General features: G+C 42.1%; 1 protein-coding gene across 1 annotated transcript in view; it reads right to left on the bottom strand.

Annotated features, from left to right (window-relative positions):
* VPS53 (VPS53 subunit of GARP complex) overlaps positions 1-26777 on the bottom strand; it is a 180348-nt gene that overhangs the window by 113487 nt on the left and 40084 nt on the right. The window contains exons 5-7 of the mRNA XM_040336799.1: positions 13097-13183; positions 4717-4832; positions 2995-3114 (exon numbers count right to left, since the gene is read on the bottom strand). Of these exons, the coding sequence (XP_040192733.1) occupies positions 2995-3114; positions 4717-4832; positions 13097-13183 (323 nt within the window). The remainder of the gene's footprint in view (positions 1-2994; positions 3115-4716; positions 4833-13096; positions 13184-26777) is intronic.

Genomic DNA, 26777 nt, shown 5'->3' with positions numbered 1-26777 from the left:
TGGAGCGGTTATCAAAACATAAACATCGGGAAAGAGGCTTCACAAAGACACAACTAAAAATATCAGAGTTAAACAATCCATCATGGTCTCCATTGGCATTTGAAATAAGATGCCATCTGAATTCCCATCAATCCTCCATTGATCAGTGCCTGCTCTACTGAGCTGTGTCCCCAAATGTTTCCACAGATTACATGGTGACGCATAATGGAAATGTTCTATAAATGGACCATGTAATAAAGAACCAAAATGAACTCCAACAAAGAATCATTTTTTTTTAGAGAAATGAAACAGATGTAAAACTAGAGAATGTACTTGCAATCTAAGCTAAATAAAAAGCATTAGCAAATGCAATGATTGCCATCACATTGGAGGAAGCAGCAATGTACACGGACGGGCATTTAAAAGTGATTTGGATCCCTGTCTCAATCCTACAACTGTGCATGTTTACATGATGAGGCCATTTTATACTGAAATGACAGGCTATTGAGTAAATCATCTAATATGGATTGTGGGCTCCAAAAGAACTCTGTGGGATACGACCAATAATTACATAGTCCAGTGGAAATCACAGGTATTATTACAATGGAGTATTTAAATTCCAAATTAACTTTTAAATCAGCTAAATATATGTCAAGTACCAGTAAAAAAAAATCTCCTGCCAGTGTTGGAGAGGTTGCAACTCTAAAAATGTTTGTGCCGTCTAATCTGTCCCTCTTTATGCTGTAAAAAAACTGGTTGATCCTGCATTTCCCCCTTAGTGTGCCGACCACAGTAATTATGACTGCTGATCCAGGATTACTGTGGTCAGGTTATGTGCCTCTGTCATACTGCGGCTTTCCTCTCTCCTCTTTGTCAGCTCGTGTGTGTGTGTGTGTGTGTGTGTGTGTGTGTGTGTGTGTGTGTGTGTGTGTGTGTGCGCGCCGTCTCCACCGGCCCCTCCCCTCCTGCCACTATTAGTAGCTGGCAGTAAAGTTAAATTAAAGCGGGGGTTCAGCCAAATTTTTTTTTATAACATTACATCTAGCAGAGCCAGCATACTAAGGACATTTACTTTCGGCAGGTAATTTTTTTTTTTCTCCGTACATACCTTTATATTCTGTTTTTGTCCAGGGCTTCCGGGTTCTGATGACTGCGGGACTGGGCGTTCCTATCCTTCGGTTTGATGATTGACGGCTTGTGAAACAGGTGACCTGTCGCACAACGCGCGTCACCAGATGTCGGAAAATAGCCAAGCTGCGAGCCGGCACTATGCGGCGCCTACGCAGTCAGCTCTACACGGCGGGCGCAGGTGCCGTATAGTGCCGACTCACAGCTCGGCTATTTTCGGAAATCTGGTGACGCACGTTGTGCGACAGGTCACCTGTTTCACAAGCCGTCAATCATCGAACCAAAGGATAGGAACTGCCCAGTCCTGCAGTCATCGGAAACCCTGAGGCAGGGATAGGAACGCCCAGTCCCGGAGTCATCAGAACGCGGAAGCCCTGGACCAAATCAGAATATAAAGGTATGTACGAAAAAAAAAAAAAAAAAGACCTTCCGAGAGTAAATGTCCTTAGTATGCTTAGTCTAATGTTAAAAATTAGTTTTTAGGGTGAACCTCCACTTTAAAGTGGTTGTAAACCCACTTTTTTTACTTTTGCCTACAGGTAAGCCTATAATAAGGCTTACCTGTAGGTATAAAGAATATCTCCTAAACCTGTACGGTTTAGGAGATATTCCCCTCGCAATGCACCGCTAATTGCAGCGGCGCAGGGGGGATCCTCGGCTGAAGGGCCAGCCCCGCCGACCCATGCCGGATTGAAATCTCCCGCGCGCATGCGCGGGAGTGACGTTATCGCCACTCCAGCCAATCACAGCGCTGGAGCGGCGATACCCGGAAGACACGCTCGGCTCGGCGTGGACCAGGTAAGTTCCCTACCTCGTTCCAAGGTAAGTATTTCATAATGAGCTAATATGCGGTGCATACTAGCTCATTATGGCTTTTGCCTTGCAGGGTTAAAAAAAAAAAATGTATATGCGGGTTTACAACCGCTTTAAAGATTACTGCCTGCTCCTCTACTAAGCCATCCTACACAGTGTACATGTTAGTATAAAATTGTGCCTGTAAATACCTATTTTCAGATTTCTGGCCGGTCACGTGACCTCCAGCCGCTCTCCTTCCCCAATTTAAGGGCTACAGTGGGAGGGGCTGAGCAGACAGCACAGAGTTCACGTGACCTCACGGCTGATGTCAGAGGGGGATCTCAGACCCTCCTGCTGTTGCCCTTAGATCGGGAGAAGAAAGCGTCTGGAGGTCACGTGACCTGCCAGAAACGATCTGAAAAAAGTTGATCACATGCACAGTTTTATACAAAACATGTACATAGTGTAGCATGGCTTTGGTAGAACAGAGGGGCTGGCAGTAATCTTTATTTGAATTTCCAACCACTTTAAGGATGCTTGAAAGCAGTATTATTTCTGGAAAAGTATGACTTAAAAGCTACAGTTCACCAAAAAGCAGAGATGTACTTGCTGATTGCACAGCTATAGGTCCTACTCAGCTAGGGGAGTGTCAGCCCTCTTTAGAGACCACAGCTTCCCTGCACCTGCTGACAGTTCACTGGCTTTTCTACTCGTTCTGTAGCAGTTTTTTTAAAGACAACAAACTGTAGTCTTTAACCATTTGACCTTCAGAAAGGTTTTACCCCTTACATGACCAGACCAAGTTTTGCTATTCAGCACTGCGCTACTTTAACTGGTAATTGCACTGTCATGCAACACTGTACACAAATTAAATTGATATATTTTTTTCACTCAATTAAAGATTTATTTTGCTGCTATTTGATCACCACTGGGGTTTTGCTATATAAACGAAAAAAGTTTTTTTTCTTTTTAAACCCTGATATTTGCTACTTTCTGTAATAAAACATCAAATGTTTTCATAAATGTTAGGTCAAAATGTATTCTGCTACAAAAAAAAAGAAATTTGAATTGAGACATCAAGCCCTTTCTCACCTTTCTGATAGCTGGCGAATCTGAGGAATACCCATATACTTCTGAAAGTGCTCCAAGACATTCACCACTCCTTGCAGGAGGTTGGCAACTTCCCCATACTGCCTTTTTCTTGTCATTGCCCTGCAAAACAATACAATAGGGTTTATTTATTTTTTATTATTACTTATTTTATCCAAATATAAAAACATCACCCAAAGTAGGGAGAAGGTATAACCAAATATGAACATAACAAAAGAAGAATAACATAAGTACAGACGAATGCAGCACGTTAGGACCAACCGACAGCAAAAAAGGTTCAAAGACTCAATCTTGTTTTGCCAACTGAGTCCATGGTTTCCATGAATTCTCAAAAACTGAGTATTTGTCTATTCTAGGGGTGTCCAAACTTTTTTCAAAGAGGGACAAATTTAAAGAAAGTGAACATGCGTGAGGGTCGACCATTTTACCTTATTTTACAGTGCCACTGTGCGGTCACGTGATGTCCTGATGCTCTCCTTTGCCAAATCTGAGGACTACAGTGGGAGGGGCTGAGATTCCACACTCACATCAGTCAGGAGGAGAGGAAGAGCGCGATAGGAGATCACGTAACAGCTCAGCAGCACTCTGCAATAAGGTATTGAGCTGCTTAATTTTTTAAAACAAAGACACTGCAAAATAGCTTCATATAACAGAGTATTCTAGTTCTTAGGCAGAGTTGCTTTACACAGAATAGCAGCAGGAGGGGCGGGGAGGGGAGAAGATCGGTTCTGACTTAATAGCTGACAGGGGGGAGAGGGAGAGACTGTGGTCTGATGAAGGTACATAAACTGGCTACAGTATCATAGATCAGCAGCCATGATTACCGTGGTCAGAACACACAGGGGGACACAAGAACAGACAGGATCAACCAGGTATTTTACAGCATAGAGAGGGACAAATGACACTGCACAAGTACTATGTTGTATATCATGATTTAAAGGAACAGTATCCCTTTTTTCTTTTTTTCTTTTCTTAGGGTTACAACCGCATTAAAGCCTTCAATCCTAGCATGTTAGGCCAACCTATATTGCACTTCCTCCTCATGTCAAAACAAATTTCAAAAGTAGTGACCAGGAAATATAACAATGGAGTTTATCTTTGTTTAATTAACCCTTATGACCTGCTGTGAAAATGTATTCTTCTAAAAAGTCAAACAAGGAACATTTTTATTTAAGAAGTCAAATGGAAACAACTAAATACATGAAACTGTATACCGGTACTTTCCAAATTGAAAATAAATATAGGAAAGCTTCCTATATGCTTTAGAGGTTTAAACCTTCTGCAGATGTGTATATATTTTGGTGGCCATACATCCTATAAAGCAAGCAATGTGATAGAGAAAATACCTGCTGATTATTCACTATATAATAAATGTGCAATGGAAACGATCATTATTGGAAAGCCTTCCTAACATGTTTTTATTCACAGAAAAATTCTCTCATTGTATATGTTTTGCATTGTAATAAAGACTGACGCTGTCTGATCTTGATAAGAGGTCAGGACATCCATGGTCCCTTTTCAAATGAAACAAAAAAATAATATTTGCAGAATTACAAATGTGAATGCACTTTTTTTGGTAAACTTGGCACCTTTGGGGAAAAAGAAGGGGGGGGGGTGTTTCTTGCCGGCAATACTGAAGACAATAAACTGCATATTTGTACCACCACCAATTATTAATGATGTTATGAGAAGTGCCAGACTTACTCCAGAGAGTCAACTCCTCCAGCCAGCATGTGTAGATGGTTAAGGGTTGTAATTGATGTGGTCAGATGGCGCTTGGCATGGTCCAGCTGTTTAATATCCCGTGTGATTTCTTTCACCTTGATAGAATCATATAAGGCAGGTTAGTGATGGAATGTTTCAGGCAAAGGATTTGAAAATCAATTTTTATTTCAATATGTCAAAGCAATCACCAATGCTGTATAAAACGGTGATAATGCTCTTGGGAAATATACACGTCCTTTAGGGGACGTGACACATACTACATTCCAAGCTGCACCTCAACTTTACATAATTGCTTCCATGCATATAAGCCTTGGCAAACCATTATATCTGAAATAGAAAATAGAGTCATGGCAGTTCCTTTCTGCTCCATAAAGCCAAGAATCCTATTGAAAAAGAAGCATTCTTAACAAAAATTACTTTTCAGACATTTCCAGCCCTCTTTTTGGGCTTTTCCTTCTCACTTCTCCTCCATAGGTACAGTATAGTGAGTACAGTTGAGTGTCATCCTAGGACAAAAAGTGTGATACTGGCTGAATCACCAGGTGAAAAAAAAAAAAGACTAAAAAAATAAAACAAATACAGCCACCACATCTGGTAATCTGCAATATATTGGCACATTGTCTGCATTGAGAACTATCTGGCAGGAGCTATGTATCCTAGTATAAGCTTTATGTGAGGATATGCTTAAACACAATGCAATCACTATTTAAATAACAAGCAATATAGGAAGCCATAAAACATTAAAGTGATTGTAAAGTCTTATTTAAAATATTATATAAATATATTATTTTATATATAAAAAATAAAATACTTTCCTCCTCTGTTGCAGTGGAATTACACAGAGTGGCCTGGATCTTCCCCTTCTTGGGTCCCTATTCACTGCTCCTTGCCCCTTCCACCTGTCAAGTGCCCCAACAGCAAGCAGCTTGCTATGGGTGTACCCAAGCCACAGCTCTGTGTCCATTCAGACATGGAGCCCTGCCCCTCTCATCCCTGATTGTCTAACTCACTTTGATTAAAAGCCGCAGGAGCCAATGGTGCCTTTGCTGTGTCTCAGCCATTCAGGCGGAGAGTCCCGGATAGCCAAGACACTCATGGACATCGCTGGAGAGAGATGGGGCTCAGGTAAGTAATTAGGGGGTGCTGGGGAAGCTGCTACACACAGAAGGTTTTTTTATCCTAATGCATAGAATGCATTAAGGTTAAAAAACCTTCTGCCTTTACAACTCCTTTAACTTATCAGTATCTCACTTTATGAATTCTTTAACTTCAAGGCTGTGTTTGGCTCGAGTCATGTTTTAAAAGTGAAGTTCACCTTTGGAACATGTTACATGTTCCACCTATTTTTAGGGTGTAACATGTTCCAGCATCTGCTAGCTCCCCCACCTGATCCCCCACTGTGACAGTGGGCAGGGGATCTTCTCCTCACACCCGCTGTCACAATTTGAAAATAGTGTGGCCGTGCAGGGCTCCACCCAAAAAGCCATGTCATTCATTGACAGTTTCCTGTGAGTAAATGCCTACAAGCACCGTCAGCCGTTGCAGCTGACAGCTTGTGGTTCTCAAAGAACTGAGAGGGCGCTGGTGAGCGCTCTTGTAGTCGATTGATCTTCCTGCTCTCAGATAATTGCCTAGCCATACTAGGTACAGGCAGACAGCTATCAGGAGAGTCTGTAGGAGCCAGAGCTTGCACCCATGCTCTGCTGATTGCAGGTGCAATGCTCAGCAGGCTCCTTAGAAAAAAAAAGAGATTTTTAATACAGCTTACCTGTAAAATCTTTTTCTTGGAGTACATCACGGGACACAGAGCGGCATTCATTACTATATGGGTTATATGGAGTACCTTCAGGTGTAGACACTGGCAATCTTCAAACAGGAAATGCCCCTCCCTATATAACCCCCTCCCATAGGAGGAGTACCTCAGTTTTGTAGCAAGCAGTATGCCTCCCAAAATGGTCCTCAAAAGAGGGGTGGGAGCTCTGTGTCCCGTGATGTACTCCAAGAAAAAGATTTTACAGGTAAGCTGTATTAAAAATCTCTTTTTCTTTATCGTTACATCACGGGACACAGAGCGGCATTCATTACTATATGGGATGTCCCAAAGCAATGCTTACAATGAGGGGAGGGAGAACATCTCCAAGACAAAAGGATTTAATTTAGAGATATACTCAAATCATAATAAATCCAACTTATTTGAGAAAAATAATCTTAAATTTTAAATTTTAACTCAAAAAAAGAGGAGCCCCCGGAATCCGAGGGTCTCAAACTGCAGCCTGCAGCACTGCCTGCCCGAAGGCAGTATCAGTATTCCTTCTTACGTCCAACTTGTAGAATTTTGTAAACGTGTGGACAGAAGACCAGGTTGCCGCCTTGCAAACTTGAGCCATAGAGATCTGGTGGTGTGCTGCCCAGGAGGCGCCCATGGCTCTAGTAGAATGAGCCTTTAATGATACTGGAGGAGGCAACCCTTTCAAGCCGTAGGCCTGAGTGATTAATTGCTTAATCCACCTAGAAATGGTGGACTTTGCAGCTGCCTGCCCCTTCTTGGGCCCATCCGGTAGAATGAACAGCACATCTGTCTTCCGGATCTTCTTTGTAGCTTTAAGATAGGCCTTCATGGCCCTGACAATATCCAAGGTATGCAGCAACCCTTCCTTTCTGGAAGTAGGTTTAGGGAAGAAGGATGGTAATACCAAATCCTGGTTCAAATGAAAACTGGATATGACCTTCGGAAGGAAGGAAGGATGAGGGCGGAGAACGACCCTGTCCTTATGAAAAACAAGATATGGTTCCTTACAGGATAAGGCTGCCAGCTCCGAAACTCTTCTTGCGGAAACTATGGCAACCAAAAATACTAACTTCCTTGTCAGTAGAACCAAAGGAATATCAGCCAACGGCTCAAACGGTTGTTTCTGTAAACTTGACAGAACAAGATTTAAATCCCACGGACAAAGCGGGGATTTAACTGGAGGTCTAATACGTAAGACCCCTTGAAGGAAGGTTTTAACCAGCGAGTGGGTGGCCAGCGGCCGCTGAAACCACACTGACAGAGCAGAAATCTGTCCTTTGATTGTGCTTAATGCCAATCCTTTATCCACTCCTAGCTGGAGAAAACTTAATACTCTATCGATGGTAAATTTGCGAGAAAGCCATCGCTTGGACTCACACCAGCCTACATAGGCCTTCCAGACCCTGTAATAAATCACCCTAGAGACCGGTTTCCTGGCTCTGATTAGGGTAGAGATTACTTTCTGAGACAGACCTCTACCCCTGAGAATCAGGGATTCAGCTTCCAGGCCGTCAAATTTAGATGCCGTAAGGCAGGGTGGAGGATCGGACCTTGCGATAGCAGGTCTGGCCGTAGAGGAAGAGTCCAAGGGTCTCCCACTACCATCCTTAAGATTAGTGAGTACCATGCCCTTCTGGGCCATGCTGGAGCTACCAGGATGACTGGTATGTGCTCCACCCGGATCCTGCGCAGCAGGCGGGGTAGTAACTGGAGCGGGGGAAACGCATAAAGAAGTTTGAACTGATGCCAAGGGCAAACCAACGCATCGGTTCCGCAGGCCATCGGATCCCTTGAGCGGGACATGAACCTGTCTAGTTTCTTGTTGAGTCTCGATGCCATGATATCCACGTCCGGCACTCCCCATCTTTGGCAGAGTGCTTGAAAGACTTGTGGATGCAGAGACCATTCCCCCGGCCATAGAGTCTGGCGGCTTAAGAAGTCCGCCTGAAAGTTGTCCACTCCGGGAATGAATATTGCCGATATGCAGGGCACATGAGCCTCTGCCCATAGGAGAATCAAGCTCACTTCTCTCTGAGTGGCCTGACTCCTGGTCCCCCCTTGGTGATTTATGTATGCCACTGCCGTGGCATTGTCTGATTGAATTCTCACCGGGAGCCCCTGCAATTTCGACGTCCAAGCCCTGAGGGCTAGTCGAACAGCTCTGAGCTCCAAGATGTTGATGGGTAAAAGCTTCTCTGGCTTTGTCCAAATACCTTGGCGAGTGGAACCATCCACAATCGCTCCCCAGCCCGTCAGGCTGGCGTCTGTGGTCACTATCTTCCAAGCCACTGGGCTGAAAGACCTCCCCTTCAGTAGATTCTGAGGGTCTAACCACCAACACAGACTTTGTCGGACTCTTGATGAGAGAGGCAACGGGATATCCAAGGCCTGTGGCCTTCTGCTCCATGCTGACAGGATGGCTGCCTGCAGGATGCGAGTGTGGCTCTGGGCGTATGGCACCGCCTCGAAAGTAGCCACCATCTTGCCTAGTAATCTCATACATAGGCGAATAGTCGGTTCTTTCTTGCTTAGAACCAGTAGGATTAATTCCTTGATGGCTTTGACCTTCCTCAGAGGTAGGAACACCCCTTGTTGTTCTGTGTCTAATCTCATGCCGAGATATTCCAACTGCCTTGTGGGCTGGAATGCTGACTTCTCTCGATTTAGGACCCAGCCGAACCTCTCGAGGTATTGGACCGTGAGGGCCACTGCTCGTTCCAAGCCGGGAGACGAGTGGTCTATGACTAGGAGGTCGTCCAGGTATGCTAGGATCGTGACCCCTTGGATCCTTAGCTTGGCTAGGATTGGAGCTAGAACCTTCGTGAACACCCGGGGGGCCGTAGCCAACCCAAAGGGAAGTGTCACGAATTGGAAATGACGCGAAGCCACCATAAAGCGTAGATATCTTTGATGTGGCTGATAAATTGGAACATGAAGGTAGGCATCCTTTATGTCTATGGACGCCATGAAGTCGTCCTTTTGGAGTGTGGCAGCTGCTGACCGCACGGATTCCATCCGAAATGAGCGGATTTTTAAGTATGCATTTACCATCTTTAGGTCCAAAATTGGCCTGACATCTCCATTGGGCTTTGGGATGATGAATAGGTTGGAGTAGAAACCCAGCCCCTGTTCCAGGACTGGTACCTCCACTATCACTTCCTGGGAAAGTAGATGATCTAGAGCCGACTTTAATGCGGCTCCTTTCTCCAGATCGTTTGGAATCCTCGACTCCTGGAAATGAGGAGGAGGAAACCTTAGGAATTCTAGCTTGTAGCCTGTGGCCACGGAAGACCGTACCCACTCGTCGGGAATGCTGGCTTCCCAAATCTCCGAAAAGAGTCGCAGCCTTCCCCCCACCTTCGTGGGTGGGGGCGCCCCTTCATGAGGTAGACTTGGGGGCTGGTTTTGCCGGCTTGCGAAACCACTGCCTCTTGCCCCTAACAGCCTGTCCTCTTGATCTGCTGTTGAAGCCGAAGTTTGTTCTTGCAGGAGGCCGTCGATACTGCTTGGCATTAGAGGGCCCCTGCCCAGGGGAGGACTGTCGTTTAAACGCAGGCCCCTGAACCCTCTTCTTAGTTGGCAAGAGAGTACTCTTGCCGTTTGAAATGGTCTGAATGTATTTATCTAAGTCCTCTCCGAAGAGCCGTCCTCCATGGAAGGGAAACCCTGCCAGGAGCTTCTTGCATGGGGGCTCAGCCTCCCAGCTTTTTAACCATAAGAGTCTTCTCATATGGATAAGGGATAATGATAAACGTGACGCTTGTTGGATAGAATCCTTGATTGCGTCTACCGTAAAACATATGGCTTTAGGGACATCCGAAAATTCTTCTGCCTGCTCGGCAGGAATAAGTTCAAGCATTTGTTTAAATTGATCCGATAAAGCTTGAGCGACTCCAATCGCAGCCACGGCTGGCTGTACTACTGCCCCTGCAGAAGTGAAGGAGTTCTTAAGTAGGGCTTCCAAGCGTCTATCAACTGGATCTTTGAAAACCTGTACGTTTTCTACAGGACATGTTAACGATTTGTTAACACATGAGATGGCTGCGTCTACTGCAGGAGAAGCCCATTTCTTGGAAAACTTTTCTTCCATAGGATATAAGACAGAAAATTTCTTAGGTGGAAAGAAAACCTTGTCTGGTTTGTTCCACTCTTGGAACAAGACTCCCTCTAAGAGAGGATGGATCGGAAACACAGCCCTGCTTTGAGGCGCCCTCAGTGAGCCCAAAGCTGAAACCGTCGATACCTGGAGATCTGGTACAGGCAGGTTGAATGCCTTATGGACCAAGTCCGTCAAGCCCTGAATCCACCAGCTCTCCCTCAGGGAGACTGCCCCAGACTCCTCTGTATCCGGATCTTCGATCCCTGAACCTACTTGGTCTCTGTCCAAGAGGTCGTCCAATTCCCCAGAGGAAAGGACCTCCTCTTCCGAGGGTCCGCGCACGGGTGACGGAGATCTATTCCGCTTACTACCCCGCATGGCTGCGGCTATCATTTCTCCCATGCTTCTCCGCATCTCATTTAAAGAGGCGAGTAACACCTCTTCCGTGACCACCTTAGGGTTGGGTTGACTCGCGTCAGCTCTAGCCCCAGACCCCGATGGCCCAACGGCTCCCTGTGGGGAAAGCAGCGGCATAGCTCTATCCGAGACCTCAGACTCTGCGGGGGAATCCCCACCTTTTGTACCCTCTGATCTTGATGCCATAGTACAATACCGAGGTACACCTGCTACTTATTGGTACCTGGGACTTATAATAGTTAAATGCCCAAACACCTGTTTGGGGAATAAAAAATGTTTCCTCTACCCTAGATGACACCTTTTTTTTTTTTTTTTTTTTCAAAGAAAAACTTTTCTTCTTTTTTTTTTTTTTTTTTTCAATCTAGGCAAGAAAAAACATTCTATCCCCCTGAGTAGTATTGCCAAAGAAAAGACTATGAGATGGAAAAGAAAACCAGCCTATTCCTAGGCTAAACCACAATCTTCTGAAGACTGTAGTATTCTTTCTGGCCACTGTGTGTCCTCAGCGCCCGTGCTTCCCTCCAGTCCTTCCTCCCTTAAGCCAGAGAAATGAATGAGCTGTGGCATCTAAGGAAGGGCCGCCCCTTCCTTTAAACCACTGACCCGCCCTTCCCCCCCAGCTAAAACGGCGCCAAATGCGTCTATAACACGTGCACGCGCACCGCGCGCGCGCCCGCGACGGGGGGTTGGGAGGAAGGGCCTCTCTGTTCCTGCAGCCGCAGGCCTGTGAACACACGAGGAGGTCAGCGTTTTGCCTGCCTTGCAGGCATGAGGGAGAGGACTGGATAGAGCATCGCCTGGAGGCTTGCAGGTAAGCATAGCTCTCTGACACACACATACACTTGTACATAAAAGGCCCCACTCACAGCTTTTACAACACTACCAGGGAGGTCACCTTTTATGGGGAACTATAACATATAGAGCCATCCTATCTTCATGATATGTGACTGGTTTGCCAGATGCAATGCATAACCTTTAGGCATGTCCCCTGTGACCTCCCAGAAAAAACTTGCTAAGAGCCAAGCCCCGCAGGTTTTTCCCCTTACTTACCTGCTCCATGCCGCAGGACTTTGCCAAGCAAGAGGTCCAATCTTCCCCCATCTCCGTGGGGATGTCTAGACCTTCAGGCCCTGGGAACCTTCTTCTTCCATGAAGGATCCACTGTCCTGGGCCCATACAGCACCCTGGCAAACAGAAAACATTAGGCGCCCCAAAGGTTTCTAAGTTCTGGGCCCAGGGTCCAGCTCTCTTAAAAAGAAAGCATTATGGGCTATACCCCAAGGGTTTGGGGTCCGGTTACTGACCACTTTAGCGCGCAGGCTTTTTTGGACAGAACCGGTAGCTCACCTAATCCCAAGGATGCGGAGGCAAGCTAAACCATGACTAACACCTAAGACACTGGCGTAAAAACTGAGGTACTCCTCCTATGGGAGGGGGTTATATAGGGAGGGGCATTTCCTGTTTGAAGATTGCCAGTGTCTACACCTGAAGGTACTCCATATAACCCATATAGTAATGAATGCCGCTCTGTGTCCCGTGATGTAACGATAAAGAAATATGCAATTTTTTTTCTCCTGCACAAATAATGTGCATTTATTATTCTCCTTTTCAAAAGGTGAACCTATCCTTTAAGAAGTCCACATACATTATATAACAGTCAGATGTAAGGTAATGAAGCAATTGCCTAAAGATCTTCGTTTTAGGAAAAATTGACCAACTTAAAAAACAAAACATACATCCTTTCAAGATCATTGCAGTTATGGTAACTTACAACAATCATTTGTATCTCACATACTGTAGGTGGCTTTTTATTGTGGTCACACAACTGCCATCAGAATCTGTTAAAACCCCAAGTATAGGCCATTCGACACCAAACCTTTATAGGTACCTAAACATTATTCAAGATGCTGGACATGGAACAATGCCAAATTTGAAATATAAATAAAATAAATAAATAAATAAATAAAATTCACTGTACGGTGATGCATAGACACATCGGAACTAGAAACATTATTTGCCATGGAGGCCACAGTGCGATGTGAAGTTTAAATTACCATTTGCTCAGATTTCTCAGCTTTGTCTTTGATGTCTTTGATCTTGCCAAAGAGTTGCTGTATGGCTTTTTGAGCCTCTTCCAAAGCCTGGGAGTAGGAAAGAACAGGGAAGACCAGCAATCCATCAATGCAATGTAAAGATGACAGTATTTATTATTTAACATGCAAATTCTGAGCAGTGGATTCGCTCTAATCTGAACACACTTAAATCATGTTACTCATATCAATGTAAATAAATGCTATGTGTATATAACATTTCACATAAACAGTGCAGATATACAATATTGTTCGATTCTAAACACTTTAATCTACAATGTATAATAATAAACAATTTAAAAAGCAGTACAGTGTGTCTTGCCAAATAATTTCCATGACTCCTTTAAATACCATCTATATAAATACGTGCAATTTTGGCTTCTCGTGTTCAAACAAACAAAATAATCTTTCAAAGGATGAGCACTTTGTATTTTAAATTAGGATATTTTATGTCTTTATATTTGATTAAAACATACATTGACCATGCTAGCAAAAACATTGCTGCACAATGTTTTACAGGGGATTAAAGCCTTAAAAGTGAGCGGTGGCAGCAAAAAATATAGCCTCATACTGTATAAACAGAAAAAGATCAACATAAATGTTTGTTTTTTATTTTATTTTATTCTGACCTCAACATTTATATACATTTTTGATTAAAGCCAAATTCTAGAAAGCCATTAGAGACAAATTAATGCTGCTCTGCTTTTATTAAGTTATAAAATGTAAATTAGTATAAATATTATATATAATATAACTTGGTATAAAAGCGGAACGTTACCCATAACAACTTAATAAAAATGATGTTCTTTAGCAAGGAACAGTTTCCACATTGAAGTGGAACTTTAGTCAGAAAATAAAGTCCTGATAGAAGACTTCATGCTGGACCCTTTTGCAGGTATAGCATGTAAAACATTCAAAAATAAGTGTCTATACGGTTTAAAATCCAGTAATACACTGTCTCACCCTGTTCTGCACATGCTCAGTTGCTCTCTACTGTAGACCTTCCTATCATTTACAACCAAGGAAGCTGCTTCTGTTTAAACTGCAACTGCCATGGTGCTGCACATGTGATCCGTTATGACACCAGCCATTTAATGGTTTGACAGTTTGGGTGAGGACACAATCAAATGTGACAGCGATCCTGCATTCCAGGAATGTAACTTTTTTGAAACTTAAATCAGCGGGTTTAATTCCATTTTATGATGTACTGCTGTTTGAGGGCTCTGGGATTCAGGAAAATGGCAGCCTCTAGCAAGAAGCAAGTTGTTATGGGTAAAGTTCCGCTTTAATAATTATGCTACCAAAAATTGCGTGTGCTGTAAATTGCCCTCCAGCCTCCCGTTTCTTCTTGAAGGTGGCCATTTTGCTGAAGCATATAGCACGTGAGCAGAAGTAAATCATAAAGGGGAACTAAACCCATCGATTTAACATTTTCAAAAAAGTTACATTCCTGGAATGCCGGGATTGCTAACATTCACAATTGCTTGTGTCCTCAACCAAACGGTCAAACCATCAAATGGTTGGTGTCATAACTGATCACATGTGCAGCACCATGGCATTTGTAGATCAAACAGAAGCAGCTTCCTTGGCTGTAAAAGGATGGAACGTTTTAATTCTGCTTTAAGGCCGTCAGCAGATCGGCCTCTACAAATTCGGCAGTGCCTAAAAATAGAGAGAAACTAAACATGTGCAAAACAGAGTGAGGCAGTGTATTACTGGATTTTGGAGAAAAAAAAAACAGCTTGTTGAATCAGGCATTTTCGATTGCGACACGAAAATCGCTTTTCGCAGCTGGCACACTAATGATGTGAAAAATCAATGACGATCGACACATATTTTGTACGTTTTTCAACTCGTCTATGGCCTGCTTTAATTTTCAAAATTTAACCACTTCCCCCTTGTGGACATCTTAGGACATCCTTGAATTTCTGTCTTACCAGGATGATGCCTGCAGCTACAGACCTCATCCTGGTATTGTTTTTTTCAGGCATTTTACACCTTTTTATGTAAAAACCATCCTAGGAGGCCAATTAGCCACTGTATTGCTTTTACAGGTGGCGGGAGGGGACTGGGCTCTCCTGTACAAATCGGGGAGCCCGGGCTCAGATCCAGCCAGTCACCAGCTATCTCTATGGTCCTGGGAGGCCGGAAGAGATATCGTGACATTACTTCCGGTTCTGGTAGATGTCAACACTGAAATTTTTGTTTTGAAAGCATGAGATCAATGTGGTTTTTTTTTATCTCACGATTTACAGGGTAGAGGAGAGGTCTTATAGATCATATAGATAGACTGCTGCTCTCAGAGTGGGATGGCCTGTCAGACGACTATAAAGAGTCCGCTCTCTCTCGGAACAGTGGTCTTTACTGCAATCTCCCTTCCAGCATAAAATATTCTTTGCTAAGGCAGCTTGGAAATGAAATTAACAGTAAGCTATTCATCACTTAAAGAGGAAGTAAATTTCCATGTATTGTTTGTACCTATAGGCAAGCCTATAATAAGGCTTACCTATAGGTACTGTAAATATACCCTAAACGTGCACCGTTTAGGAGATATTTACTGTATATGCAGCCGATTACATTATCGGCGCATGCACTCTGAAGGAACTGCCACCCGTGCTGTTTCTTCAGAGCCCTGTGCCGTGACCACGCGCAGAAGTGACGTCACGCAGCTCTGGCTAGTCACACAGCCGAATTCAGTGGACCTGGAAGGAAGATGGGGGAAGATGGATGTGGTCTCCAGCAGTGACGATTAGGGCTTTGTTTGCAGGGAAGTTTAACCTAATGCATACTAGCACATTATGCCTTTACTTTTGCAGGTCAGAAATAAAACAAAATGGCGATTTACTTCCTCTTTAATGTTTTGAGGCAGCCAGATTTTAATGGTCTTTTTCTAAACTACAACTGGCAGCTGGTGTTTCTTTCTTTTGTGGGGGCGGCAAACACCACCCAGTCGGGGCAGCCGGCGGCTAGCCTCCCCCCTTGGGAGGATCAAAGCCCTATACTTACCCCATCTAGGGGCACCAGCTTTCCTCCTTCCTCCTCCTGTGGATCACGGCGGCTTCCGCCGTGCATCTCCCTCCTCCTCCTAGGCGTCCAATAGGATTGCCTGTCCTTTCAGCCGATTGGCAAATGGGTAACAGACCCGTGCTTCCTGATTGGCGGAGAGGCGATTTAGTGTTAGAACAGAAAATATTCATGCACTATTCTAACACACCTGGGTGGGCTCTGAGTACAATGCTCTGCACCCGGAGCCTCTGGCTCTAATCAGGTGCTTCAAAAAAGAAAAACCCTGCTGCTGTAATTCATGCACCCGGTGTCCTTAAGGGGCTGGACGCATGAATCAGGGGTGGCGGCGGCGACGGAAAGGGGAGGTGCACCCTTAATGTACGGGCCGCCCCTGATAGCGGCATCAACCTAGCTGTGCTGTATGAGGGCTGTGTAAATCTTAAAAATGGATGGACAGACATACAAGTATATTTGTAGGTAAAAGAGCGCTCATATGTCTTTCAACTGCGTATTTATGTTTGCCTGGAAGTTAGCATTAATAGCATTTACTGGATTTTCATCTGGGGAGAATTTCTTGCATCCTTTTTACTTTTAAAAGGCTGGCAGACCATTCTACAACTGTACAATTTCATAAAAAAATAATTTGAATGGTATGGTTTCTATTTTAGAATGCAAGAGTGATGGACCACATACATCCGTAGTATCAAGAAAACCTGTCACAAATACAAGTAACTTTATCATTGGTACCCAGTTCTATGAAAATACACACTATGGTATGTACAACAGAAACTAAAATTCCACACTTCTCACTGTTCAGTAATCTTTACCAGTATTGTAAATCCATCTAAATTGGCAGACCTATAAAACATCCTGGTACCAATGACCGATATTCCTTGGCAAGTATATTTAGGTGGTGGAGGGTTTGAAAGTTTGAGGGATCCACAGTTCTTGTGTGTTCTACATCTCTACTTTAGAAAGCTAGAGGTTACCAAGTCACTAAGGACTATTCAAAAAGCTAGACCTGAGGGAAGAGACCATGCCTCTGAAATGTGTTTTCCTGGCAACTGTGTGAAGTCCTCACTCTCTCCCCCCTGTATCCTGCTTGTGTGGGTTTGTGTGTCCTCGGATGTGCTGCAAGGTTGAACGTCCACAGCCACCCCTTCCCTTTCCCCTGTCAGGATCTTGAGGTGGTTTCAAGAGTGCGGCCGCAGCGGAATCCTTATGCTGCATCTATTTTCACACAATGGGAGTTTGAATATTGCAGTGTTTTTAACCACTTAAGGACCGCTTTCTTGCACATATACGTCGGCAGAATGGCACGGCTGGGCACAGGCATGTACCTGTATGTTGCCTTCAAGAGCGCGACCCGGTCCGAAGCTCCGCACCCACGGGACCCGATTGCCACCGGTGAACCGCGATCGGCCACAGGAGCTGATGAACGGGGAGAGGTGTGTGTAAACACACATTCCAGAGTTCTTCTGTGTGGCAGTGTCACTGATCGTCTGTTCCCTGTTATAGGGAACGACGATCAGTGACGTCACACCTACAGCCATGCCCCCCTACAGTAAGAATCACTCCCTTAGGGCACACTTAACCCCTTAGCGCCCCCTAGTGGTTAACCCCTTCACTACCATTGTAATTTTCACAGTAATCAGTGCATTTTTATAGCACTTTTCGCTGTGAAAATGACAATGGTCCCAAAAAAAAATAAAAAAAAATAATAAAAATGCCAAAACTATCCCCTATTTTGTAAACGCTATAAAACTTTTGCGCAAACCAATCAAACGCTTATTGCAATTTTTTTTACTAAAAATAAGTAGAAGAATACGTATTGGCCTAAACTGAGGAAAAAATTTTTTTTTTTTTTAAATATATATTTTTTGGGGATTTTCATTATAACAAAATGTTAAAAATATTGCATTAGCACAAAAAATAAAAACCGCAGAGGTGATGAAATTCCACCAAAAGAAAGATCTATTTGTGGGGAAAAAAGGATGCCAATTTTGTTTGGGAGCCACGTCGTACGACCGCGCAATTGTCAGTTAAAGCGACGCAGTGCGGAATCGCAAAAAGGGGCAAGGTCCTTAACCTGCATAATGGTCCGGGTCTTAAGTGGTTAATTTTACCATATTAAAGCGCCCAGAGGCGATTCAGTTCGCATGAGTTGCGCTATACAAGTCATTCATTCATTCATTAAAGCCGATTTACACTAGGGCGGCATTGCGCTCCCTTCTTTTGTGCTTTTTCTAGAGGTGTTCTTGTCACCCAGAGGATCCATAGAGAGCACCATTTGACTTGTCTAATAATCACCAATAGCCAGCTGTTTTTTTCTTGTGTATTTATTGTCTAAAATTTCACAGAAGGCCACATTAACAAACCTGCAGGAAACCATAAATATGGAATAGTAGAAGGGTGGATTTAGTTAGATTTATTGGTGTACAGAAAAAAGAATTCCGGTGCCAAAACCAAAACTTCAGGATGCACTTGGCTGAAATCTTAATATAATGTTTTTTAAAAGATGTGTATTTTTTTATATAAAATTGTATTATATTTGACTTTTTAATTAGTATTATGAATTTAAATGATTAAATTTGGTGCTGGCCATTATAGTCCTATTTTTTAGCGGCCGAAATGTTGGTGCATCAGTTAGATTTCCTAGAGCAAACTTTGCTCCAAGCTCCCCTCCAGTACTAATCATATGACCAAAACCTAAAACTTCTGAATAAAAAAATGATTTCTGGAGGTGGAATCGGGAGCAGGGAAAGCAAGAATTTCAGCCTTACTCATACGACACCTAGCCAACACTAGCATTTCAACAGCAGCAGCAATCACTTCTTTCATAACAGTTTTACAAAAGAAAACAAAGCACTTCACAATATATTAGCTACAGGTACAGAGATATTAATTGTATTAAAAGTCATTACGAGAGCTGATGCACGAAAATGTCACAACATACCATCACTAGTTCTGCAACCCAAATCCAAATTAAACAAAACAGTGTACTGAGCCCAGTTTAAGGGAAGAACTGTGCCCAGTCTAAGGCAATCATCAGCCCCATCCATCTTTTTAGCACATAACTCCAAGAGCTTGCCCAAACCTGTTTCATTAACTTGCAGGCTCATGTAATACAGGAGAGATTTCAATAATAAGACTAGTCAGCTATTTTGTTCCAGCAAGGCAGATAGTGATTTGCACTGGATTATTCTGGCAGATCCTGGTGCAAATGTCAGCACAGGAGCATATTAAATTACCCATTTGTTTTCTATAGATTTCTTGGAGCATTTGCCAGTTGAATTATGCAGACTGTACAGCTAAGCCATTTATAAAGACCGCAGGGATCAGTGGACCCACTAAGACATCTGTTTTGTTCTTTTGTACTCGGCCATATAAAAAAAAATGTCTATATGCATAGCTGAGGCTAATGTAGTAAATCATAATGCTGCATATAACAGTCCACACTCCTGTCTTTATCCCTCATGACAAGTGTCTTTTCTAAAGGACTATAGATCATAAGCCTCCTATAGAAGCATTAAAAGGAAACATATAGCTGTTACAATGATTTAGAAAATATACTGTATATGTAAAAGTTCAGCTTCAAGTAAATTGTCCTAAAGCAAAACTAAAAGTTACGTTTATACACTGAATTTTGTCTCGTTCCTGATAAACTGGCAGAAATTCACTTACTGGATGGCCCGGTTGATCCCTTCTCAACCAAAATGCTTTTATTAACTGCTTCCTGACCATCGCACAACGATATACATCGCCAGAATGGCACGGGCAGACAGAACGTATATATACACGTCCCCTTTAAGAATCGGCATTGTGGCCTCCACCGCAAGCTCCGTGAGCTCGACCGCGGGTCCCGCGGACTTGATCTTTACGGTGATCGTCTCACGGTGAGGAAGAACAGGGAAATGCTGATGTAAACAAGCATTTCCCCAGTCTGATATGTTTTTCTGAAAACTCAATTTATTCATTTGCAAGCTCTAAAAAGACTAAAATTATAAGAAAATGTTCGATTATACCAAACAATAAAACCTAAAAAAAAAAAAAAAAAAAAAAAAAAAAAAAAAATCAACCAAAAATGTCCAGCTTCTCCAATCAATTTTTTTTTTCAATTTGACCTTAAAAAGTGATCATCGTTTTTATATAATTTTGTGGAGCCATCAAAATAGCCTGAGAAATGCACCCAAGTGCCTTTAGTGTTGCTAGAAGAACAAAACAGAAGAATAGCATTTACATTTTTATTTATATGCACCGTTGTCACTTCAGCCTGTGCTCTTCTCCAGGAGCCTCTCCCAATTTTTGGAATTCATTATCCCAATCTGTCTATCTACCACTCTATACACCTTTAGGAGACCCCTGAATACCATCTCCTCAGAGAGGCCCATCTAGCTTCTAACTAGTAAACTTAAAAGATGTTACTAAACCCAGGACCCTGCATTCACTATATCTGGCCTCTTACAGTACACAGAACATGGAAATGCAATAGTTTTAGTAAATATAAACTGCTAAACACCTTTTCTCATCAGCAGTTTGAGCTGTCTTATGACTTCTATCAGTGTCCAGTTAAAGCTTGTAGGAGGAGCTTTCATTCTACTCTGACTGTCCTATAAGGCAGCAGCACCTTTGACCCTCCGTCTGGACAGTGACTATTGGCCCTGTGCTGGTCACATGGACCCTTGCAGTAGAAAAAAAAAAACCTCTAGAAATACAGAAACTAAGCCATGTGCAGAATACAGAATCAAACAACCTTTTTTACACAATGCAGTGAGTAGAATAATCATGCTTTACTGCATATACAGACTGATTGTTCTGCTGTGGGTTTAGTAAACACTTCAACTACTTTCTCAGCTCATCCCCCACAGTTATGACCTACGGTATCAACCGACCCTCCCTTTTAGATTGTTAGCTCTAATGAGCTTCTCTTGTATTAAAAATTAAAACTACTGTCTGCCTACATTTTGTAAAAAGCTCAAACTGTTGGCACATCATAAATCCTGTATAATAATATTGTTTTGCACAGCAAGAAATGTACCCGTACACTAGGGAGATGCACCGATTTGTAAAGGTGTTGGGAGTCTTCACTCAAATTGAGTAACAAGATTCACTTCTCTTATCTAGTGTGAAAAACAAATTCCTGCTTTTTTTCCCCCCAACTGTACATCATTCAAAGTGAACCCAGCTACAATCAATTGGAGTAAGGATTTCCGCTCACTTAGTAAATGATTTGAATAGAGGTAAGATTTATCTGGGACCCCAGAGACCCAGAAAAACCAAGGGAAATGGGCAAGGGCTATTGGACTATGTCGGTACTTAGGTAAATCAGTTATCAATAGAGTATGATAGAGGTAAAAAAGTTCAATTTATTAAAACATAAACATAACATAAATAACTTGAGAAATACGCAGTGTTTTAAAATTACAGAGATGGTAGTGTAGAACAATTGATTATACAACCAGCCAACCCCTAATGAAGATGGTATAACTGATTTTATATAACTGATGGTATAACTGATTTACCCAAGTACTGACATTGTCCAATAGCCCTTGCCCATTTCCCTTGGTTTTTCTGGGTCTCTGGGGTCCCAGATAAATCTTACCTCTATTCAAATTATGATAGGATGATGGTACTTTCAGGTTATGTTTTTCTTTCTTTACTGAGAGGTTTCCTTATAAATCACTTAGTAAATGAGCCTTATACTGTGATTTTTACTAGTGAATAATTTTATCGAAACAAACATACTTATACATCTCAAAATAAGTTTCTATTTGTTAAACTGATTTATATTTGGAAAATGATGGTTCTAAGTAATACGTTATTAAATCTACCAAGCAAGATGTCAAAGAGCCATTGCTTTCACAGTGTTCAATAAAGAGATATCTTGCTTTGGGTATTTAAACGGTCCCTTGGAATGCTGACAGCTGTTGCCATCTGGCATTGGCATTTAACAGCCTTACAAAGTTAAGGACCTCCTTGAAAGTGAGGCTTAGACAATTCGGAACTACATGTCCTTTGAAGAGTTTTTCAACATGCAACCTCCCGCTGACTGCTGTGCGGATTCCACATTTAATAGGTGGTATTTCAGTCATCATATAAATAACCTTTCATTATAAAATAGCACTGTAACCCAAAAGTAAAAACAGTAAACTTGCAGGGAGACAGAACCCACCTTGGCTAATTAGATAAGGTTACTAAAGCTGTTTTAATCGAGCAGAATACCATAGGCCCATATTGTGTTCATATACCTGTCAAATGTTATGTATGCATGCATGCAAGTAATAACCCACCAGGGCAATGCCATGGAAGACCACCACAGTTGCTGTAAAATTCCCTTTAGGACTGTTGAGATAGCAGACTAATCTCCAGAGACTTGTTGATTTGTTTCATTGATGTTTTACAAGAGAACATTTTAAACTAGTTAACGCTTCAAATGAGACAAAAATAAGCACTCCATCAAATAAATACTAGAATGCAGCATGTGAAATTCAACAGTATGCTTAGAAAAAAAACGTAATTTTTAAAAGAATGGCAAATGATTAGATCCCTTGTCAAGTCACCAAAAGGTCTAGACCAGACCAGAACAAATAGGGGAGGGGAAATCTTCCAATGGGGACATTGGTTTTGGTGACAACTGTCTAAAAAGGGAATAATCATCACTTCAATTTTCACTTCCTGTTACATCTCAAAAAAAAAGAAAGAATTGAAGGTAAACCATTGAGATGGAACAAAATAAGAGACAGGGATTTTAACATTTCCCTATTGTATCCAAAAATAAAATGAATAGGTTGGGCTATACCGTGAGGAAATTATTTGATCCCCTGCTGATTTTGTAAGTTTTCCCACTTACAAAGAAATTAAAAGTCTATACATTTTTATCATAGGTGTATTTTAAAATGATAGAGGCAGAATATCCACCAAAAATCCAGAAAAAAAAAAACCACACACACACACACACACACGATACAAATGTTATAAATGGAGTTGCAATTCAGTGAGTAAAATAAGTATTTGATCCCCAAGCAAAACATGACTTTGTACTTGGTGGAGAAACCCTTGTTGGCAAGCACAGAGGCAAGACATTTCTTGTAGTTGGTCAGCTTCCTCCATAATTTGTCTATCGGATTAAAGGTCTGGAGACTGGCTAGGCCACTCCATGACCTTAATGTTTTTCTACTTGAGCCACTCCTTTGCTGCCTTGGCGGTATGTTTTGGGTCATTGTCATGCTGGAATACCCATCTTCAGTGTTCTGGCTAAGGGAAGAAGTGTTCTGGCTAAGGGAAGAAGGTTCTCATCCAAGACTTTACAATACATGGTCCCGTCTACTGGCTCCTTAATGCGGCCTGTACTTTTAGCAGAGAAACAGCCCTAAAGCATAATGTTTCAACCTCCGTGCTTTACTGTAGGGATGATGGTCTTAGGGTCATAGTCAGCATTTTTCTTTCTCCAAACACAGAGTCGAGTTAATGCCAAAAAGCTAAATTTTGGTCTCATCTGACCAAAGCCACTTTCTCTTAATCCTTCTCTGAATCATTTAGATGTTCATTGGCAAACTTCAGATGGGCCTGTACATGTGCGGGTGCTAAAGGATTACCAAATGGTTTATTTGGCGACTGTGGTCCCAACTGCCTTGAGATCATTCACAAGCTCCTCCCATATAGTTCTGGGCTGCTCCCTCACTTTTCTCATGATCATGCCTACCCCATTAAGGCGAAATTTTGAAGATCATGGAGATCCAGATCGAGGGTGATTGATGGTTATTTTGCATTTCTTCCATTTGCGAATAATCGCTCCAACAGTTATCTTCATCTCACCACACTTCTTGCTGATGGTCTTGTAGCTCATTTCAGCTACGTTCAGGTCTACAATCTTGTCCCTGACATCTTATGACAGCTCTTTGGTCTTGTCCATGATGGTGAGTTTTGAATGGAAAAAAAGATTCTGGGGACAGGTGTCTTGTATACACATAACAAGTTGTTGTTAGGAGCACCTTCTTAAATTGACAGGACAAATCTGTGTACCACATAAGCACATACTGTAGCCAGTCTGTGGGAGCCCAGATTATTGTTGTTTGGTATGGGATCAAATACTTATTTTACTCACTGAACTGCAACACAATTTATAACATTTGCACCATGTGTTTTTTCTGCATTTTTGGTTGATATATCTCTATCATTTAAAATACACCTATGATGACAATTATAGACTTTGTAATAATGTAACTGGGCTTTTTTGTGGTATGAACACAGTAAAGGCTTCTTTTGGGCAACTAGACCATGCAGATCATTTTTGTTCAAGTATTGTCTTATTGCATTTCTTAACTGCTTAAGGTCCGCCTCCTGCACATATACGTCGGCAGAATGACACGGACAGGCATATGTACCTCCCCTTTAAATGCGTGTCCGCGCGGTCGTGCCCGCGCCGCCGTCAGGATCAGTGTCATGCGACACAGAGCCCATCCTCCCTACAGTAAGAAACACTATGCAGGGAACACTTAACCCCTACAGCGCCACCTAGTGGTTAACCCCTTCACTGCCAGTGTAATGTTTACAGTAAACAGTGCATTTTTATAGCACTGATCGCTGTAAAAATGACAATGGTCCCAAAAATGTGTCAAAAGTGTGCCATATTGTCAGTCACAAAAAAACTTTTGCGCAAACCAAACGCTTATTGACATTTTTTTTACCAAAACGATGTAGAAGAATATGCATCGGCCTAAACTGAGGAAAACATTTATTTTTTTATATATTTTTTGGGGATATTTATTATAGCAAAAAGTAAAAAAATATTGAATTTTTTTCAAAATTGTCGCTCTATTTTTGTTTATAGCGCAAAAAATAGAAAACCACAGAGGTGATCAAATACCACCAAAAGAAAGCTCTATTTGTGGGGGAAAAAAAGGACGTAAATTTTGTTTGGGAGCCACGTCGCACGACCGCACAATTGTCGGTTAAAGCGACGCAGTACCGAATCGCAAAAAGTGGCCTGGTCCTTTATCTGCAAAATGGTCTGGGGCTTAAGTGGATAACAACCACACTGTCTTTTTCCAGATCAGCCTGTCTTTCTCCTGAGGTTACCTGTGGGGTTTTCTCTGTACCCCAAACAATTCTTCTGGCAGTTGTGGTTGAGATCTTTCTTTGTCTACCTGGCTTGGTATCAAGAGATCCCTGAATTTTCTACTTCTTAATAAGTGATTGACAGTACTTACTGGCAAATTTTAGGCTTTCGATATCTTTTTCCATCTTTATAGTTCCATTACCTTGTTACGCAGGTCTTTTTACAGTTCTTTTCTGCTCCCCTTGGCTCAGTATCTAGTCTGCTCAGTGCATTCATGCGAGAGCCAACAAACTCATTGACAAATTATACACAGACACGAATTTCAAAAAGCCACAGATGTGGGAAATTAACCTTTAATTGCCATTTTAACCTGTGTGTGTCATCTTGTGTGTTGGTACCAAGGTCAAACATTCCACGGTATGTAAACTTTTCATCAGGGCAATTGGGTTATTTCTGTTATCATTATGGTTAAAACGTGAGCCAAACAACTCTGATAAACGGCTTTATTTGATCACTATCCATAAATAAAAGGCAGTTTTTTGGGATGATCAGTCATATTTTCAATTATAATGGCAAAATTCCATGATGTCTGCCAGGGTATGCAAACTTTTGAACACAACTGTATATTTAAAACAGTAATGTAGCAGCCAAAAATTAGGTATATACATTTACAAATAGTGAAAAATAAATCCTACCCAATACCCACATACAGTATAGAGAAAGCATACAAAACACAATGTTCTGCAAGCAATTTTTAGGTCTACCTTAGACCGCTTTATAATTGAGACATGTTTATTTTTACATACAAATGTGAGTGTTGCAACCAGTCAGCTGGGGAAAGTAAAATATATCCTCTGAATTCACAGCGCTGACAGAGAAAAATAACCAAACCTTTAGAATTAAGCTCCTTGAAGACGAGTTTCAGGATTTTGGCTGCAAATGTATGTGTGCATTACCATAAAATAAAAATACCCCGAATAAAATGTAGTGAGCGAAGGCAAAATAAACATGCACATTATCTAAATGAAATGGCGAGTCTGCTTCCTAGATTCTAATAAAGCTGGAAAAGTTATATGGCTTGACTAGAATTCATGCCAGTGTTTCAGCGGTTATATGGCCATTCCACCGCTCTACAGTCACACATGAGAAATTAGCAGGGAAATACAGTCTTAAGCAGTTTAAACAAACATGGGTTTAAGAACCATTTTTCATTGCAGCTTATATAGTTACACTTTAACACAGACCACTGTAAAAAGATGTAGCCACATCATTGTAGAATGATTTAACTCTACATTATAACCACAGAGGTAAAACAAAAAAATATATCATATACTATATATAGGAAAATGCTAAACAGACTGATCATAATTATAAATGATCTAAAACACACAGAACAGGCTTATAAAAAAACAAAGCAAACTGTTTTACCGCGTACACACAACTGTTTTTTTTCCGTCGGAATAAATGCAGATGGGTTTTTCCGACGGAATTCCGTTCATGCTGTCTTGCATACACACAGACACACCAAATTCCGACCGTCAGAAACGTGGTGACGTACAACACTACGACAAGCCTAGAAAA

This window comes from Rana temporaria, chromosome 2, assembly GCF_905171775.1.
Source record: "Rana temporaria chromosome 2, aRanTem1.1, whole genome shotgun sequence".
Taxonomy (NCBI): domain Eukaryota; kingdom Metazoa; phylum Chordata; class Amphibia; order Anura; family Ranidae; genus Rana; species Rana temporaria.
The sequence above is the reverse complement of the archived record's forward strand: the minus strand, read 5'-3'. Positions and strand labels throughout refer to the sequence as shown.